Genomic DNA, 17,853 nt, shown 5'->3' with positions numbered 1-17,853 from the left:
GATTGATCTGGAATTAGGGCAGAGAGTGGGGGTCACTTATTAGGAACAGGTCTAGCAGATGTGCTCTGCTGCTTTGAACATTTTGAACCTGGAGGGCACCAGGTTCGCGAAGTCTGCTTCCAGGCGCTACAGAACTCTCTGTTGTTTTTCTTGCAATAGACTTGGGTTGTGAAGCTGAAACACAGTTAGCTGAGGCTAAGGCTCATAAAACTCATTGGGACTTCTGAGTAGATATAGGCCAACATTCACAGCATACATATAAAGCACTATGACCCCCATGTTAAACTTTCATGGCTACCTCCATAGGATTCTGGGAACTGTAGTTTGTTAAGGGTGCTGAGAGTTGTTAGGAGGCCCCTACTCCCCTCAAAGAGACACAGTTCCCAGAGTTCCCTGTGAAGAAGAATTAATTGCTAAACCATTCAGGAAACTGTAGCTCGGGGGGGGGGGTAATAGGGGTCTCCTAACAATTCTCAACACCCTTAACAAACCACAGCTCCCATAATTCTTTGGGAGAAGCTGAGACTGCTTAAAGCACTTTAAATGTATGGTGTATATGTGTGGCCATACCTAGATTGCACTGTTGTTTTTTAAATCACAAAATGATGTGGAAATGTGGAAAAGTGAACTTACATTTGTAAAAGTGTAAAGATGAAGGAAACCAACATTCACAAGATTCACCCATCCCTGTTGGAGACTTTGACTCCATAATCCATGCCATCTCTCAATTCTTGAAAATTACTCCTCAAAATCCCACTTTTTCTAAAGTCTAGGTTTGGGCCAGGCAAAATCTTAGTGGCAGTCGCAGCCACACTACTGCTGGCCTAGAGCTATTCCCAACTGCTTCCACAATGGTGATGACTCCTGATACTTCACATTTAATTCCTGCCTCTGCTCCAAGCAACTCAGGATAGATAGCTAGTGTGGAATTCTCATCATTTTATCCCCAGCACCCAAAACCCTAGAAGGTTAGTGGGGGCTTTGTGGCCAAGTGGAACAACTCTAAGTTCCTTTAACTCACTGGCTCAGTTAGAGCCATCATTACTTAATCCTCGTTGCCAACTCTAAAAATACAGCTGTACCCTGGAGCAGCGAACACAAAGAGATGTAAGAACCTTTGAAGATAAAAACCAGTGCATACAAAAGTTACAAAATATGGGCCAGAGAGCAGATACCTCTGGAGAGAGATCATCTCTGCCTGTTCTTGTAAGAAGGCTCCAACATATCCGGGAGGCATTTGGAGCAGTGTCCTGAGGACTGAAGTCAAGAGCTGGGAAAACCCATATTCCGAAAAGTGAAAACCAGGACACCTCCAAAGTTGAGCTTACAAAAAAAACAACACCAAAATAACACAATTTTTCGATTGACTTGCCTAAGATCCAGTAGAAAGCAATGGGGGAAATTTATAACTTATCTTAAAGGCCACTGTAAACAGTTAAAATCATTAGTAGGATTGGAATATCACTTGTAGTTTAATGGTGAATTTAGGATACAATGGAGAGATAAAGATCTGGATTGTTATAAAAGATGCAGGAGGAAATGATTAACAGTGGGACCCACAAAGGGTAGGGGGGAAGTCCAAGAGATTCCTTGTTGTTTGTTGTAAGTTGTATAGGTGACTGCAAAATTTCAATCTGAGAAACTAAAAAACCCCAAATTTCTGGAAAAAAATAAGATCCAGGAGAAAGCGCCACCTTTCGGAAATTGTCCCCCCCCCACCCCTAGATGTCAATTCCACCTTTGAAATCCCAGTAATGTCCAGGAAAATCTGTGGGAACAAGTACCGTATTTTTCGCCCCATAGGACGCACCGCCCCATAGGACGCACCTAGTTTTTTTTTTGGGGGGGGGAATAAAGAAAAAAAAATTATTTCCCCCCCAGGCACGGGGCTGGTGCGGGGGAAGCCCGAGCTTCCCCCGACCCCAGCCCCCAGAACAGCCTGCTATCCGCAAGCCTAGGGAGCCACGCCGGTCTCCCCAGGCTTGCTGAGAGCTGCGCGAAGCCCGGGTGCGCTCTTCAGCGCACCCCAGGCTTTGAAATGCAGGCAGCTCTGCGCAACCCTTGGGAGCCCGGCGCGGCTTCGCGCCGGGCTCCGGAGGGTTGCGCGGAGCCCAAGGAATGCAGGCAGCTCTGAGCAACCTTTGGGAGCCTGGCGCGGCTTCGCGCCGGGCTCCCTAGGGTTGCGCATAGCTTCCTGAAGCCTGTATTCACCCCATTGGATGAACACACATTTCCCCTTCATTTTTGGAGGGGGAAAAGTGTGTCCTATAGGGCGAAAAATAAGGTAAGTACTTTTGATTTTTTCATGCCTTTCAGAATGGTGTTTTTCTACTTTCAGAATGGGGTTTTCCTCCTGAGTTCAGGCCCCTAGGCTCACCCCTCTGACTTGGTTGGAGCTGTGTTGACTTCCCAGGCAGGCACAGCTATGTACCTATAGGAGGTACATAGGTGAAGCCAGGCCAGCTCATTTGGCCAGGTCTCAGTTCTGCACAGCAGGTCAGAGCTCCCTTATTCATTAGGTGACAGATGGCTTCCTTTGGACAGAACCAGCATTCATCAACAGCTCCACCAGACTGGGGAAGGGGAGGGGCGTTGACCAATGCTTATCCCAAATTATGAAACGTTACAGAGTGAGGGCCTCAGTGTACCTGGAACTCCATCTTGCCCCTGGGAGTTTTAGGGTGTGTGTGTGTGTGTGAAACGTTGTTGGTTAGATTTAAGGAAGATCCCTTCAAACGAATTAAGAGCGTAAGAACTACTAGCAGCTTTTATTTTCAATAATGGCCCCATCAGATCCCCTTTAGAACTGAAAAGCTGAACACACAACTGACTGCTGTTTATCCTCCAGCCTCTGGTTCCAGCCAATGGGGCTGCTGAATTTGTAAAAGGGAGAAGAAAGGCAAAGAACTGGATGGAAAGGGAGGGGAAAGAACAGCAGGGTCATTATGAGTTTGGCACAAGCTGCCTGCTAGTCAAAGAAGCTTGGCATGTACACCCTGTACAGGAGAACACGCGAAGTCTGATGTTGCCGCAAGCCTTCCAGGTTTCTTAAAAAAACTGAAAATGACAAAATAACAGGCAAGTGCCCACCTGGGTCTTCCCATTTACCCACCCATGCCAACTGCTGCTGGATACAACAGTAATCCAGGTTGGAGTTGTGAATTCAGAAAAGAGCTTCAAGGAACCTGACATTATTACAGGCCCCACCTTCTTTTAGACACCAGGGACTAGCTGCTTCTGGTATCAAGCAGCAGAGTTCTTCAGTGAACATTATCAGCCAGAAGCAGACATGATGTATTTGCTATTGAGCTGTGTTTTAGGGGAGGCCTGCAGACTCCTTTCACTTTTATCTGGATTACAACGGCGCTGCCTTATTGTACATTTGCTGTGTTGCTTGAGGGAAGGGGGCTGGGGAGGAGAGCAGAGCCATTTTTCATTCTGAGGAGGACAGATGAACTGCGCCCTTGTAATTCCCGTCTGCATTAGAGAAATAGCTTTGTGGCAGGTGAGACGGTGTTTGTGCGTCAATGCACGGCGTCAGCACAAGCTGCTTTGTTGTGGGCATGCACTCATGCGCCACATCAGTGAACTCATCAGTCTTCAAAGACCTTATGGCTGGCTGCATATATTTCTGGCCTCCAGTGGAACATCTCCTCCTGAAGAATTAACATTTGGAGGGTTAGGGTCTGAATATGTACCTTTCTCCAAAAGTGTGTGTGTGTGTGTGTGTGTGTGTATACATATACGTATACACATACACATACACATATATACATATAAACATACACACACACACACACACAAACATATATATACATAAAGGTAAAGGGACCCCTGACCATTAGGTCCAGTCATGACCGACTCTGGGGTTGCAGCACTCATCTCGCTTTATTGGCCGAGGGAGCTGGCGTACAGCTTCCGGGTCATGTAGCCAGCATGACTAAGCCGCTTCTGGCAAACCAGAGCAGCGCACGGAAACGGTGTTTACCTTCCCGCCAGAACGGTACCTATTTATCTACTTGCACTTTGACGTGCTTTCGAACAGCTAGGTTAGCAGGAGCAGGGACCGAGCAACGGGAGCTCACCCTTTCTCGGGGATTCGAACCGTTGACCTTCTGTTCAGCAAAGCCTAGGCTCTGTGGTTTAACCCACAGCGCCACCCGCGTCCCTACATATACATATACACATACACATATACATATGTACACACACACATATACACATATACACATATATGAGTCAGATCACCCAATTAAGGAAATTGGAGCTGATTAATTGTATGCATTTTAATCAATGCATCCATTGTTTATTTGTATCTGCACAAATTTATGCATGCTTTTAACAGTAATTTAGAACGGGTTCTGGAACCTGGAGCTTCCAGATATGACTGGAAGACAACTTCCATCATTTGAGGCTGATGAGAGTTGAAATCTACTGATTCCCCACCCCTATTTTAAAAGCGGGGGGGGGGGGGATCATCGTTCCTTTGTTAGATGGTGCATGCTGTGTTTCATAGCAGACAACATCTTAGAAGAGTCATTTCCATCTGTAACACAATATCAGTTTAAAAGATATATATATTTTTTATAAAGGTGCTCATTATAAACACATAAAGCAATAAACCCATGAATATATTCATTCTACCGAACCAGGGGGGAAGGAGACAAGCCAGGTTTCACTTTTTCTTTAAATGTGAAAAAAAATAACCATAGGTGAACAGAAAGGGTTGAGATATGTTTTTAACTGGACTCAAATTTACAGCTTTTGGGGAATGGGGTGGGGGTGGGGAGAAAGGGGTAGTGAGGGTGGAGAGAGTTAAAACCTGAAATATCAGTTACTCCAAAGCAAGTCAGGTCCAGGTCTAGGTCTTCAGATAATGGTTACACAAATATTCATTAGGATTTGTAATGCACACATTAGCAGTAAGATCAAATTTCAGACTGAAAACATACAATTAAGTGATACAATGAAACCCTCTAAGGCTTAGATGTTTTGCAGCCCAAGCTAGGCAGCTGAACTTTGATCATAGCCCTATTTTCTTTGAATAATATTTCAAGTGGGAAAGAGCAAAGAAGGAAACTAATCCCCCATGGTAAGAAAAAACTAATCCCTCCGACAACCTTTGTATGAATGGAAATATATTTCAAGGTATTTTCCCAAGAGAAGATGCAGAGATGGGTTTTGCACTACTTGAATAATCAGGTTCAAAGTAGTCCTTGAAGTGAATTGTTTCAAGGAAAAAAATAATTACTCCTAAAACAAAGAAAAAGAAAACAAGAAAAGTGTTTTGAAAATAAATCCCCTTTGACAGAAGTAAAGCATGTGGTAAGAAGCATCCCTTGAGACCCATCTACACTTAGAAAATAAATCAGTTTAATAATGATTCCTTCTCTTTGGGGAACTCTGGGAATTGTAGTTCTGTGTCAAGGGCTAGGGAGCTCTAACAGAGAAATCTCAACATCCTCACCAAACTACATTTCCCAGCATTCTTTGGGTGAAAGCTTCTGACGTGATATATAATATAAACAATATAAATTTCTGAAGTTGGACACCCTTTAGCTCTCATCATTTTATTGTGGCTTGCAACTTAATACAGGAATAAAAACTATTGGGAAGAATTGTTTTTGGAAATAAATTGGTATTCATCCCCATCTCAACTTCAGGCAAGAAAATGTCGTGGATTAGCTCTGCCTTGGTGCAAGAGAACACTGTGTTTTGTTTTGTTTTGTTTTGTTTTTTATGCTCAGTCCCCACTTCCCTTTCTCATTTCAGAAAGGATCACAAAGTTGGGTGTACTGCAAATCTATCCCTGCATATTTACATCTGGGTCACCCATTCCTTCCTCTCTGCATGGTGGCCACATCTAATCTTCAGACCTAGACTCAAGCTGCTTGAAGGACATTAATCAATACTTAAACCCATCACCTGTAGATAATAAGCATGCATGTTTACAAATACAGACCAAAAAGGAGGGAAACAGTCATTATCTGATTTCTGGCCAATTGCTCCCATCCACAAGTAACAGTAACAATTGTTGTTTCTGCATTTTTTGACCATCATAAATGAATAAGAGAAGACAGCTCTAATAGGATCTTACTTCCATGTAATAATAATAATAATAATAATAATAATAATAATAATAATAAAAACAACTTTTATTTATATCCCACCCTCCCCGGCCAAAGTCGGGCTCAGGGAGACTAACACCAGATATATAACATTGGTATAAGATTAAACAATAATTAAATTACCTCCTAAAAACAGGTCAAAATCAAATTAAAGTCTAATTAGATGGCTTTCCACAGGGTTAGGGTTGGGAACAGTAAGTGCTCATCGGCCTAACTGTTTATGCTGATTTTATATGGGCCCATGAGAATGCTGGGAGGCCTCTTTCATATTGGTTCTTATACAAAAAGAAAAGGGGAATCAGGTTGAGCCTGGTGGAACAACTCCGTCTTGCAGGCTCTGTGGAAAGATGTCACAGGACCATGATCTCTTGTGGCAGAGCGTTCCACCAGGCCAGGGCCAAGGCTGAAAAGGCCCTGGCCCTGGTCAAGGCCAGCCTAATTTCTCTGAGGCCCAGGATCTCCAAGGTGTTATTATTTGCAGACCGTAAGGTCCTCCGTGGAGCGTACCAGGAGAGGCGGCCCGTAGGTACGTATATCCTAGGCCATATATCCAAGCACACCTGGATTTGTAAGGCACTCACCTTTCTGTGATGGTTTCTCTGAGACCACTAGTGACACCTTTGACCACAGTGCTAGCCTTTGGGGTCAGCACCACCTGAGATATAAAAAAGGAGCCCTTCTTCCTTTTCTCAATGATGGATGCCTGGAGAAACTGGATCAGTTTTTCAGGATCTGTTGTATTGGCCCACGGAGCTGGCATCATCTGCCCTGGCCACAAGAAGGAAACCTCCAAAGCAACTGGACTGTGATAAAACACCAGCACTTGATAATCCTTCTCCCACAGATACTGGAGACAGACTTCATGAGCAAATATAGCCGGGCACATTTTATTCCCAAAAGTGTCTTTGAGCATTTGGACCAGTTTTTCATGGTGGCACATTTGCATCCCGTAGAAGTGGTTGAAGTCCAAAAAGACCACTTCCTTGTGGTGGTCAGCAAGAAAGGCACTGATCTCCTCAAGGCCCTCGTTGACTTTGGCACTGAACAAACCGTGAGCAAAGTAGAGTTCATTGTCGGGGTCTCTGGGCTTGGTGGAGATTCTAAGATCAAAATACCGTATGCCTGCTCCAAGCTGGCTTGTGAAGTTCATCGTCTGCGTCGCCAACCATTTCCTCATCAGCTTTTTAGCCACAGTTCCAAACACAGAGACAAAATTCTGGACGGTGTCAGGTTGTTCAGGTCCAACGGGTGAGGCTTCATCAATGTAGAAGCTAAATGAGTCATGAGAGCCTAAAAATAACACAAAACAACACGTTTGCATTTCTTTTTTAAAAAAAGCAAGATTTGAAGACTGATACTCAGGGCTGCATGAAAATATTCCAGAGCTCAAATTACAACACAAATCACTTATTTCCTCTCTAACTGTTTTAATATCAGTTATTTTAGCATTGGAAAGATGTTGCTAGTAGTATCCAAATGGGTTACCTGTGTAGCAAGAGAATCACAAAATATGTTCTTTTCAGAAGCCACCTGATTGCTTCACACTTGTGCTGGTGTTCTGATAGCATTAGTTTGCACCTCGCAGAGTCAATGAAAGGGATAGCTGTGTTTGTACTATGTTGAGTGTTTGGAGGTCAAAGCATATTGTTACCTGGGAGGGGGAAATGACTTAACTTTTCAGGCTCAGTCAGTGGTGTGCCGAGTCCCTGCTGGGTCGTGCTTCTTGCACAGAATATGACTTGGCACTGGCAATTGTTTGGTTTTCATTCTGCAAGTCCTCGATGTGTTTGAGTAGCAATTGTTAGTCTTCCAGGAAACACACCGTTAGTCTTGAAGGCTGACAATGAGGAATAACTCCAGCTGATATCAGGCCAAAATATATGAATCCAACACCTGTTTAAATTATATGAGAGAGGGCTTAGTCCTAACACCTAATCCTGACATCTGTGGCGGGGCCAGAGGTAAAAGCAGGAAAAGCCACAAATGTACAGTGGTACCTCGGGTTAAGTACTTAATTCATTCTGGAGGTCCATACTTAACCTGAAACTGTTCTTAACCTGAAGCACCACTTTAGGTAATGGGGCCTCCTGCTACTGCCACGCCGCCGGAGCACGATTTCTGTTCTCATCCTGAAGCAAAGTTCTTAACCTGAAGCACTATTTCTGGATTAGCAGAGTCTATAACCTGAAGCGTATATAACCTGAAGCGTATGGAACCCAAGGTACCACTGTAAATTTGCAGCAGGCTAGTTTTGACACACACTCACGCACCCTTCTCTATTCTCCATGAAGACAAGCCACTGAGATGTGTAGCCCAAGGAGAGTTATGAGGGCTGGATGGTGAGGCCATATTCAGTCCCTGGGTCTAAGCTTCCCCAACCCTGACCCAAATGTGCACTCAATTTGGATCATCACCATCACTGTGTCCTTGCAACAGCACAAACTGTAGCATTGTGCAGACACTGTTCAGATGATGGGGCAACGTGCCAGATAGACAGAAGGATGGCATGGGAATGGTTGTCATTATGGACTCATAGGATGAGAACCCTAGAATTATAAGAGCACCACTATGATGCAACTGGACCCTCCCAGATGACGATGAAACTGCACTATTCCTTTGGATTTGGATGGATGAATCAACTGACTCAATGGCAGGTCTATCACATTTCTATTCCACGCATCCTCGGAGGAGCAAAGGATGCGTCAGTTTCCAGGGCTGGAGAAGAGTGCATAACATTCAAACACCAATAGCTGTAAATGAAAGGGGCCCTGCCATGATTCTAAGAAGGCTTTGAGTGATAATACCAGTGACCAGTGACATTATATAAAATGAAACTTCAAAAGACTACAGAACAGTGTGAGCATGGAGGCAACAAGTTTAGCTCATCATAAAGGACATAACGGGTTTTATCCAAGAGAGTCTTGGGACACTTCTGCCACCATATTCCCTACAGCTCCCCCCAAAATTCAAGGACGGTGGCACCACCCAATACACAAGCATGCATATACATAGGGATCTTTTTGTTTCAGGCACAAAATATTGCTGTTTAAAGGCTGAAAAACATTATACTCCAGTGCCAAAGAGGATGAATCTGACAGAGGACGGGGAGGTTTGTTACAGGTCCCATTCCTGGAGATGGATAGCTTCAAATCTACCTGTCTCATGAGATACCCAGGGGAAGGCATCCCTCAGAAAACAGTAGTGCATTTTCTTGCACAGCCTGAGGATGTAGCTCTTCCCTCTTCTAGAACTCTGAGCAACCCCTCAGAAAACCTGCCGGTGAAGCCGGAAATCCCAGAGGCAGCAGAAGGCGCCCTAGTCCCATCACTGTCCAAGCCTAAGTAATAAGGCACAGCCCCTTTCAGCCCTGATAGGATTCTCCTTGGGAGTGGAGTTGCAAACAGCAGCCCTCTCTGGCTTGCTCCAGATAATTGCTGAAGCGGAATTCCAAGTTTGCGACACCTGAGAGCCATGTTTCCTGCCGGAGTTGGAACCTCCCCCCCAAATGTGCTGACCATGGTCCTGATCTCCTGCGACCTATCCTAGAATCCAGCCCTAACCAAAAGCAGAGCAACGAAGGCTGAGGCTCTCTTAAGGAGCAGGCATGAGAAAGCACCAGCAACAAATAGGAATCATCTGCACGTTATCTGAAAGGCAAAGGACCCTAGAAAGACTCTCATGTGCCACACTCTGTTTAAAGTGTAGCATCTTCTGTTCTCTGCACTCACACCACCCTGCAGGTCATTTACTGAAAGGGGATTAGACAAATTCATGGAGGACAACATTATCATTGCTTATATATAGTCAATGGCTATATATGACCTTCGGGATCAGAGGCATTATTCCTCTGAATTTTCAGTTGCTGGGAAATGCAGATGGGCATCCTGTATGGGGGCCTCCTATAGGCACCTGGCTGACCAAGGTGAGAACAGGATGATGGACTAAATGGGCCTTTGGCCTGATCCAACAGAGCTCTTTTTATGTTCTCAGCTCTTTGCAGTGATGCTCCCAGTCCAATCCTTAAAAGGAATCTGAGTGGCTAGAGTGCTTTTCAAGAGAAAGGGTTGCATTCAACGCAGTGCTAAGCCTAAGGCTATCCTTGCACAACAGAATGTTCTCCCCACCCCGAAATCTATTCTGGGTGTTCTCCCAATCCTCCAAGGCAGATCTACAGATGGCCTGGGGGGACATGCAGGGGGAGGAAGGGAGGGAAAATCTCATTGTTTTGCTGTTTTTGTTTTAATTACTTATTTGTGTTTTTATCTTGTATTTTTATCTCGTGAACCGCCCTGAAATCTTCTGATGAAGGGAGGTATATAAACCTAATAGTAAATGGTAAATAAAATAAAAATTATGCTAGTGGCAGTCCCAGAACTATCTGGTTTTCTCACTGTGAAGGGAGGACCTATAACTTTGAACTCTTTGGAAGAAAACCAGTAAAGGGGACAGGAAGATAAGATTCCGTGCAGAAAAATAGCAAAGAAAGGGTTAAAACAGCTGACCACTCCACCCCACCCAAGTCTCCTACCTTTAGAACATCTGTGTGTCCTTTGAAGACTACAGACAGATGGGGAGATACAGTACAGAGCAAGGTGAGATCCTGAGCTATGGCTTGACATAGGAATGAAGCAGATTCCTATGTTCCTAATTCCACTTGCAGAAGAACTCTATTTTATCCAGACCTCAGAATGTTTTTGAGGGCTGATTCACTCATGAATGTTTGTCATATAATGACTGAAGCACTGAACAGTGGATTGCCATCATAAATCAAAATGCCACAGATATCACTTCACATCACCTCAAATAGAGTGTCTTTTATTGGAGTTGGATTAGACATATTATGGTGAATCATCAAATGCTGGCTAGCTAAGAGCGTGCATGTATGAACCGACACTCTTTCTTCGTGACAACAAATTTCACCAGTGTTTAAGCCGCCGTTGAAATAGTTCCTGCTAAAAAGTTCTCTTTTAAAAAAAAAAAATTAAAAATACCAATCTACAATGTTTCCTGCAAGCGTTCTTACTCAGATCTTACTACAAAGGCAACCATGTAAGCACATAAAGTTAAATATATTTGTGCCTGGGTGGAAAATAATCTGGCAGACTTCACTATTCTCTCAGTTAATTATCTGATGATCTGAGATTTTCTTACACCCACAATCATTATGTTTTGCAAACCCAGGTCTGTTCATTCATGTGCAAATACTGTCTTCTGTCAATCTATTCTTGCCTTAGTCACTGAAAAGAGGTCCCCTGTTAGGAGAAATGTCTGTGTTGATTAAAAGTAAATAACTAGTTTCTATGTTGAAACCAGGGATCTGGAAGTTGCTGCCCTCCAAATGTTCCTGGACTTGAATTGCCATCTTTCCTGGTCAGAACGGGTAATGACCAGCAATGATGACAGCTCCCCAACCCTGATCTAACCCAATTACTACATTATATGAGATGTTGCTTTTCATCATGAGCTGAATACGGTGTTCTGTGCCCACACCTAGTAAAACGTGCTTTCTTCACTGCAATCTCATGATGTTGTGTCCTCATGGCAATGCAAGGATGGACAAGCATTTCTGAACTGCAATGGGAGACCTCACTTACTCTAAAGTAAGCCCCTTTCTGTTTTGCAGGTCCTGCTCGGAATGGCAGTCTTCGGTCCGCAAAGACTTCCCCTTTGAAGCTTAAAGCAATCCCTGCTTCTCTGCAAAATTAATTAATGAACCGTTTCCACCATCGCCTTGAAAAGTGAATTTGCAACCCGATTGTCTGCATTTCCACTCAGATGTGAAATCCTGCTGCATTTAGTGGGTACAGAGTTAGAGCCTACAAAAACCTACCATCCCCCCCCCTGAAAAAACCCAAGTTAAGGGGCAGGAGTTAGGCAGAGACCACACTCCCCCCCTCCTTTAGAAGTTCAGCCCCAATCCCAGCTGGACTTCCACAAGATCAGCCTGTGACAACAGTGCCACTCTGGCCCATGGGCATAGCCAAGGGGGGGGCAGGGGGGCAGTGGCCCCCTCTAGATCAAGTAAAACAATAGAAATACTTAACTAACTGACCAATCACATCGGTTCTTCCCCCTCCACACACAAAAGTCCTCCCCTCCCCACAACCAAGTCCTCCCCGCAAAAAAATCCTGGCTATGCCCATGCTCTGGCCTAGAGGTTGTCCTAATTCCATCCTCTGGCTCAGAGGACTAAATTTCAAGTGCTCCAGTGAGATCAGATTCAACTAATGAGTCCTCTCAGTGGAAGCCATGTGCAATGACTTCCGCTTGTGCAACAGCCTTTCCCCCTCCGTTTGCCCCCCCCCCAAAAAAAAATGGAGGGAGGAGTCAGGGAAACAATTTGTCTGGCAAGCTCAAACACTTGCACTGTGCATGCTACTGAATTCCTCTCCGGGTCTGCCCTGTTCCATCTGAGTAAAAGACGCCTGGAAGGACCTGGTCTCCTCTTACTGAGGAGGAATCTTTCAGTGCAGGTGAACACAGGACAATCGCTGCTCCTATAAAGGGCTCGGTCTAAGCCTGGCTGTTGCTGAAGCAACATCCACCTGCTGTTCTTTGCTAGTACAGTGGTACCTCAGGTTAAGTACTTAATTCATCCCGGAGGTCTGTTCTTAACCTGAAACTGTGCTTAACCTGAAGAACCACTTTAGCTAATGGGGCCTCCTGCTGCCGACCCACCGCCGAAGCCCGATTTCTGTTCTTATCCTCAAGCAAAGTTCTTAACCTGAAGCACTATTTCTGGGTTAGCGGAGTCTGTAACCTGAAGCATATGTAACCTGAAGCGTGTGTAACCTGAAGCGTATGTAACCCGCGGTACCACTGTAGTTAGGCTGAGCTCTCTGCTCCCTGCAGAACAAGCTGTTCTCATCTTGGCACGAACTGGGTTGAAGTTCCTTTCCACAACTGGTACCATCGGGGTGTAAGGAACCAGTACATGGGCCACAGGACTTTCTTGTTCAAGCTTGAGGAGGTGCAACTAAAGTTGTTTTATTGCAATATCAAAATATACAATGGCATTGCTTTTGGTGGGGCCGGGCGGCGGGGGGGGGGAGATACCATTTGCACACGCTTCAATTTCCCCCTTCCCACCTCTTGTGAGCACTTAGGAAGGATATATTGCATCGGAGACCTTTTTGTGATGCAAATGGTATTTCTATTAAAGAAGCCATCAGTCAAATGAAAGCCCTGGTTTAAATAAATCTATTTACCCAGCGTAAAATATTTGCATTGTATCATCAAAACAAAAATAAATCAGTGGTTAATAGCTAATTCTTTCTCCCAAGTCACATATATATAGGCAGAGAGATCCATTGCCAGGCAGTTAATCTGCTCAGGGCTGCCCATATTGACTGCACAGCTTTTAAAAACTCATTCTTCAAGTACAGGAAGCCAGCTTTTTTTCTTTTTTAAAAAGAACTCTTTCCAGGATAAATTGGTCCACAACGACTATTCAAAGATAAAGATATTTGGAAACCAATATTCAGCACAAAGGCAGATGTTAAAATATTGGGTGTGTTGTGCTATGATCATGAACAAAGCTGGAGTTGGATGCTAATGGATGGAGCTAATTTTCTCTCTGTCTTTCATAATCTAATACTTGAACACAGAGGGAGGAAATGAAACCAAGTGGCAGAAGGTTTGGGACAGGCAAAATAACTTATTTGCACAACACACAATTTATGGAGTCCACCAGCACTTGCCAATGTGTTCCCCTCCAAATGTTGCTGGACTCCAAATCCCATCAGCCCTAGTCAGTATGGCTCATTGTCAGGGGTGATGGGAGTTGTGGTCCAGCAACATCTGGCTAGACTACATTGGCTATTCCTGCTCAAAGGTATCATTGGGACTGCAATGCAATCCCCATCACCCATCTTCAGGTGGCTCAGTGGACCAGCCTGGATGAAACACACCTTACTCTCTGAGTTTTATCTTCAATTTTCACCACTTGACTCAACCTGATACCCCTATTTAGATTTGTTCCTGTTCCTCCATATTGCTACCTGCTTTGGATGAGTTTACTTGCTTCTAAACCATGGGGTTTTTTTCAGCTGATGATTCTGCAACTTGACCTTCATGACCTTCTGTCTGGTTTGGACTACATTACCCAAATCCATTGGGCCTTCACTCTTGGGGTTGCTTCCATTGATTGTTCTTCATGCTTCTAGCCCTGTGAAACTGAATCAGATCCCCAAAAACGTGACTGCCAGCAGATCCTCTCATCAAGCACGCAGCACCCCAGAACCAAAACAGCCACAAAAATAAGCAAGCGAGCTCTTAACTTACAGCACAAATTATTAATCAACTTGAGCTTCAGTTGATTAACCTACCAGCTAAATGGTCTAGCAGCTCTTGTGAGAAAAGTGAATAGGATTCCATGCAAAGAAGGAGATCCACACATAATTTAATTAGTGACCAGCATGCTCAGGTGAAACATGTCTAAAGTAGCCTACATTCCTGGGCAAAACCTGGGGGCTTGATTTCCGCCCCCACCCGCAATTTCCTCCATACAGCAGAATTCCTTGAGCACTTTCACACTACTGAGCATGAGAGACAGCATCTTTTCTACGCAACAACGTCCCTATCATCATTTGCGTTCAGAATAATCCTGGCATGTCTACTGATAAAAGCAATTTAGAAAGAGAATCGCTTGTATTAGAAAAGAAGATGATGAAATTTCCAGACGGTCCCTGTTAAAGGTCTTTGTAGCACACAGCATTAAGTGACTGAGGGCAACACTTTCTAGTAAAAGGAAGTTGAAATCAAAGTGTTCCCTCTCAGCCCTGAGCAGTCTCTTGATTGATGTTATCTGTAACAACAACAATACTTAATAGATTTTTATAATGGGGAGAAACCTTTCTTTGAAGTACAGTGCTTCACAGTACTAACACGATTGCTGGACGAAAAAAGAAAAGAAAAAGCAGTCTGCATGCCAATTACCGGAGCTCATCAGCGAAAGAAACCTTCTGGATCGCTAGCTTATTTTTCCACTATAATTTCCCCCCAGTACAATCCGTACAGTCCTTCCTCAGTGCAAGGCGGACTTGGATGTATATTTTTAGACTCCCTGCAGACTTTTTCAATGTTACTTTCACCCGCTGCTTGTGTAATAGGTTTTATTAAGACTGTAAAAAAAAAAAAAATCCAGAATCTATGCTGGAGTTTCATATTCTGTCCTTTAAAAAAACAACCACCAGAAACCTACCAGCCCTAGCATTAGGCAGTTTGCTGCCACTGCCTCAGGCTGCAGATTCCAGTGAGGGGCAGTGGTGCTTCTCCTGGGAGGGAGGGACATACCCTTCTGTTGGAGGACAGAGTCCTGCACCCCCATAACTACCTTTACAAACTGCCATTAGTACGAAAGATATGACCATTCCTGGTGCAGGAAAGTTTGACCACAGTAATTTATGCATCGATTCCTTCAAGCCTGGGCTTCCCTTCTGCTTGATCTGTAAGCTGCAGTTGGGTGCGGGATGCTGCCCAATTTAGAACCCCACTCTGTACCCACTCAGCCACCCAGTCCCCAGTCCTAACACCAAGGACCACTGGCAGAGCCCCCTACCTGACTCCGCTCTGTATACTATATGTTTGTTTACTCTGCAATAACCTGTCCCCCATGGATTTAAAAGCTGGCAGAGGCTGCTTGTTCTTTTGCCTAAAGATACCCAGGGCAGGGGGTGGGGGGGACCTGAATTTGCCTTCAGTGTGTTCTCTATGCTTCAAAATATACCTCAGCAGCTGCAGTGTGTGACATATCAAGCTGGGCACTGCACGGTGCCTTAATGTTCATGCCCAGGCAAAGACATTGGAGATTGTTAGAGCCCAAAACACCATGGTGGATATCCCCATTAGAGGTATTATCTGTTAAAAAGAAAAACACAGAAGGCAAATGGGTCAGATATCAGCAATTAGTAAAAGAAGATCAAGGCCAATTAAGGTTAAGATCATATGGAGAACTTGGTCAGTATTGTAACACATGGCTACAATATGGAGAGGCATTGAGCCATGATTGCTCTTGCGTTTCAACAAAAGAGAGTTCCTGCGAGTGCTTTTGCTTGGCTGGAAGGTACTGTTGAACTGTGTTGGTACCTCTTCCTGGGCAATGGAGAGATGAGCATGTGGGTTGTGTGTAGAAGATAATGGCTTTTGCATGGAAGGAAGATAGCCATCTTTACATATGTTGCTCCACCACTTTTGCTTCTGGTTTTGCTGACTTTTGCCTCTGCCCTGCCCACCTCTGGCATGCAGCTCTCCGCAGGTTGCACACAAGGAAAAATGGCGCCCTCAGACTGAAAAAGGCTCCCCACCCCTGACCTATTGCATGGGATAGCCCAGTTTAGGAGCAGGGCAGACTAAGATTCCGGGCTGCAAATTGTCTCTTGCTTCAACTTGTGATGCACCCCTTGGAGTGTGTTTGCAGCATCTGCATGCTAGCAAATATATAGACATAAATCTCCCCCCACAACGAGTGCATCAAAAAAAATTCTAAACAGTTCTTACAAAATATGAGTTACGGCTAATTAGCGCATGCCAGTAGCACAATTAGCAAAATGGCTTGTTGCCAGAAAGGAAGGGAAGAGAGACTTTGTAGGCATTTTAATTCCTTATGCAACAAAAATGGGAGCCACAAAGATGAGAGTTTCTAAAAACCAGAACAAACAGCATAACAGCATTTAAATCCCAGCCAGAGGGATGATGATGATAACTACAAAAACTGAAAATACAAAGGTCTTCACCAGGTGCCAAAAAGATGTTTATGTAGGTATCAGGTCCTTAGTACCCTCCAGTTTCATCTCTTTAAGTGGGGAACCTAAAAAGGATCTCTGGTGGTAATAATCTGAGGGCCCAGGCAGGTATATATGAGAGGATACCTGGCCCAAACTGGTGTAGACAATGAGTTCTTGAGTTGTCAGAGTGAGCTTTCTGAAGGTCTCCCTCTCACATGCAGATGTGCAAGGCTGCTGTGTTATGAAGGACCAGTTTATATCTTTAGGATAATTAAAGGTATAATTACTGAGGTACTAATTCAGGCTGACCATAAAGTAGGCTGCCGAAGAATTGATGCTTTTGAATTATGGTGCTGGAGGAGACTCTTGAGAGTCCCACGGACTGCAAAAAGATCAAACCTATCCATTCTGAAGGAAATCAGCACTGAGTGCTCACTGGAAGGACAGATCCTGAAGCTGAGGCTCCAATACTTTGGCCACCTCATGAGAGGAGAAAACTCCCTGGAAAAGACCCTGATGTTGGGAAAGATTGAGGGCGCAAAGAGAAGGGGACGACAGAGGACGAGATGGTTGGACAGTGTTCTTAAAACTACCAGCATGAATTTGACCAAACTGCGGGAGGCAGTGGAAGACAGGAGTGCCTTGCGTGCTCTGGTCCATGGGGTCAGGAAGAGTCGGACACGACTACACAAATAAACAACTAAACAACAACAACTACTTCAGGCTACAAGGTGGGGGGGACTGCTTGAATGTTTGAATGTTCAGCATGCATGCACACCCCGTACACTTCCCTATACGTTGAAGTAAGACATGTAGGAGAAGTTTAGGCTGAATCACCCTGACATGCTGAGTTTCTACATGCAAGGAATTGCTTCCCAGCTAACAACTACTTACAGTATTATTTTGCTTCCCAAATCTATTGTGGTTTTAGGAAACAGGTAAAAGACACACCTCTTCCACAGCAGGCTTTGGAATGAGGGGACAGCGATTGCAGTAATTTA

The 17,853-nt window shown here is 44.4% G+C and overlaps 1 protein-coding gene across 1 annotated transcript in view; it reads right to left on the bottom strand.

The window, feature by feature from the left end:
* The window catches only part of PLCXD3 (phosphatidylinositol specific phospholipase C X domain containing 3), a 79,373-nt gene that overhangs the window by 16,134 nt on the left and 45,386 nt on the right, over window positions 1–17,853 (bottom strand). Inside the window, exon 2 of the mRNA XM_079995079.1 lies at window positions 6,710–7,418. Coding sequence (XP_079851205.1) covers window positions 6,710–7,418 — 709 coding nt within the window. The remainder of the gene's footprint in view (window positions 1–6,709; window positions 7,419–17,853) is intronic.

Source organism: Podarcis cretensis (genome assembly GCF_951804945.1).
Source record: "Podarcis cretensis genome assembly, chromosome: 11".
NCBI classification, from domain to species: domain Eukaryota; kingdom Metazoa; phylum Chordata; class Lepidosauria; order Squamata; family Lacertidae; genus Podarcis; species Podarcis cretensis.
The sequence above is the reverse complement of the archived record's forward strand: the minus strand, read 5'-3'. Positions and strand labels throughout refer to the sequence as shown.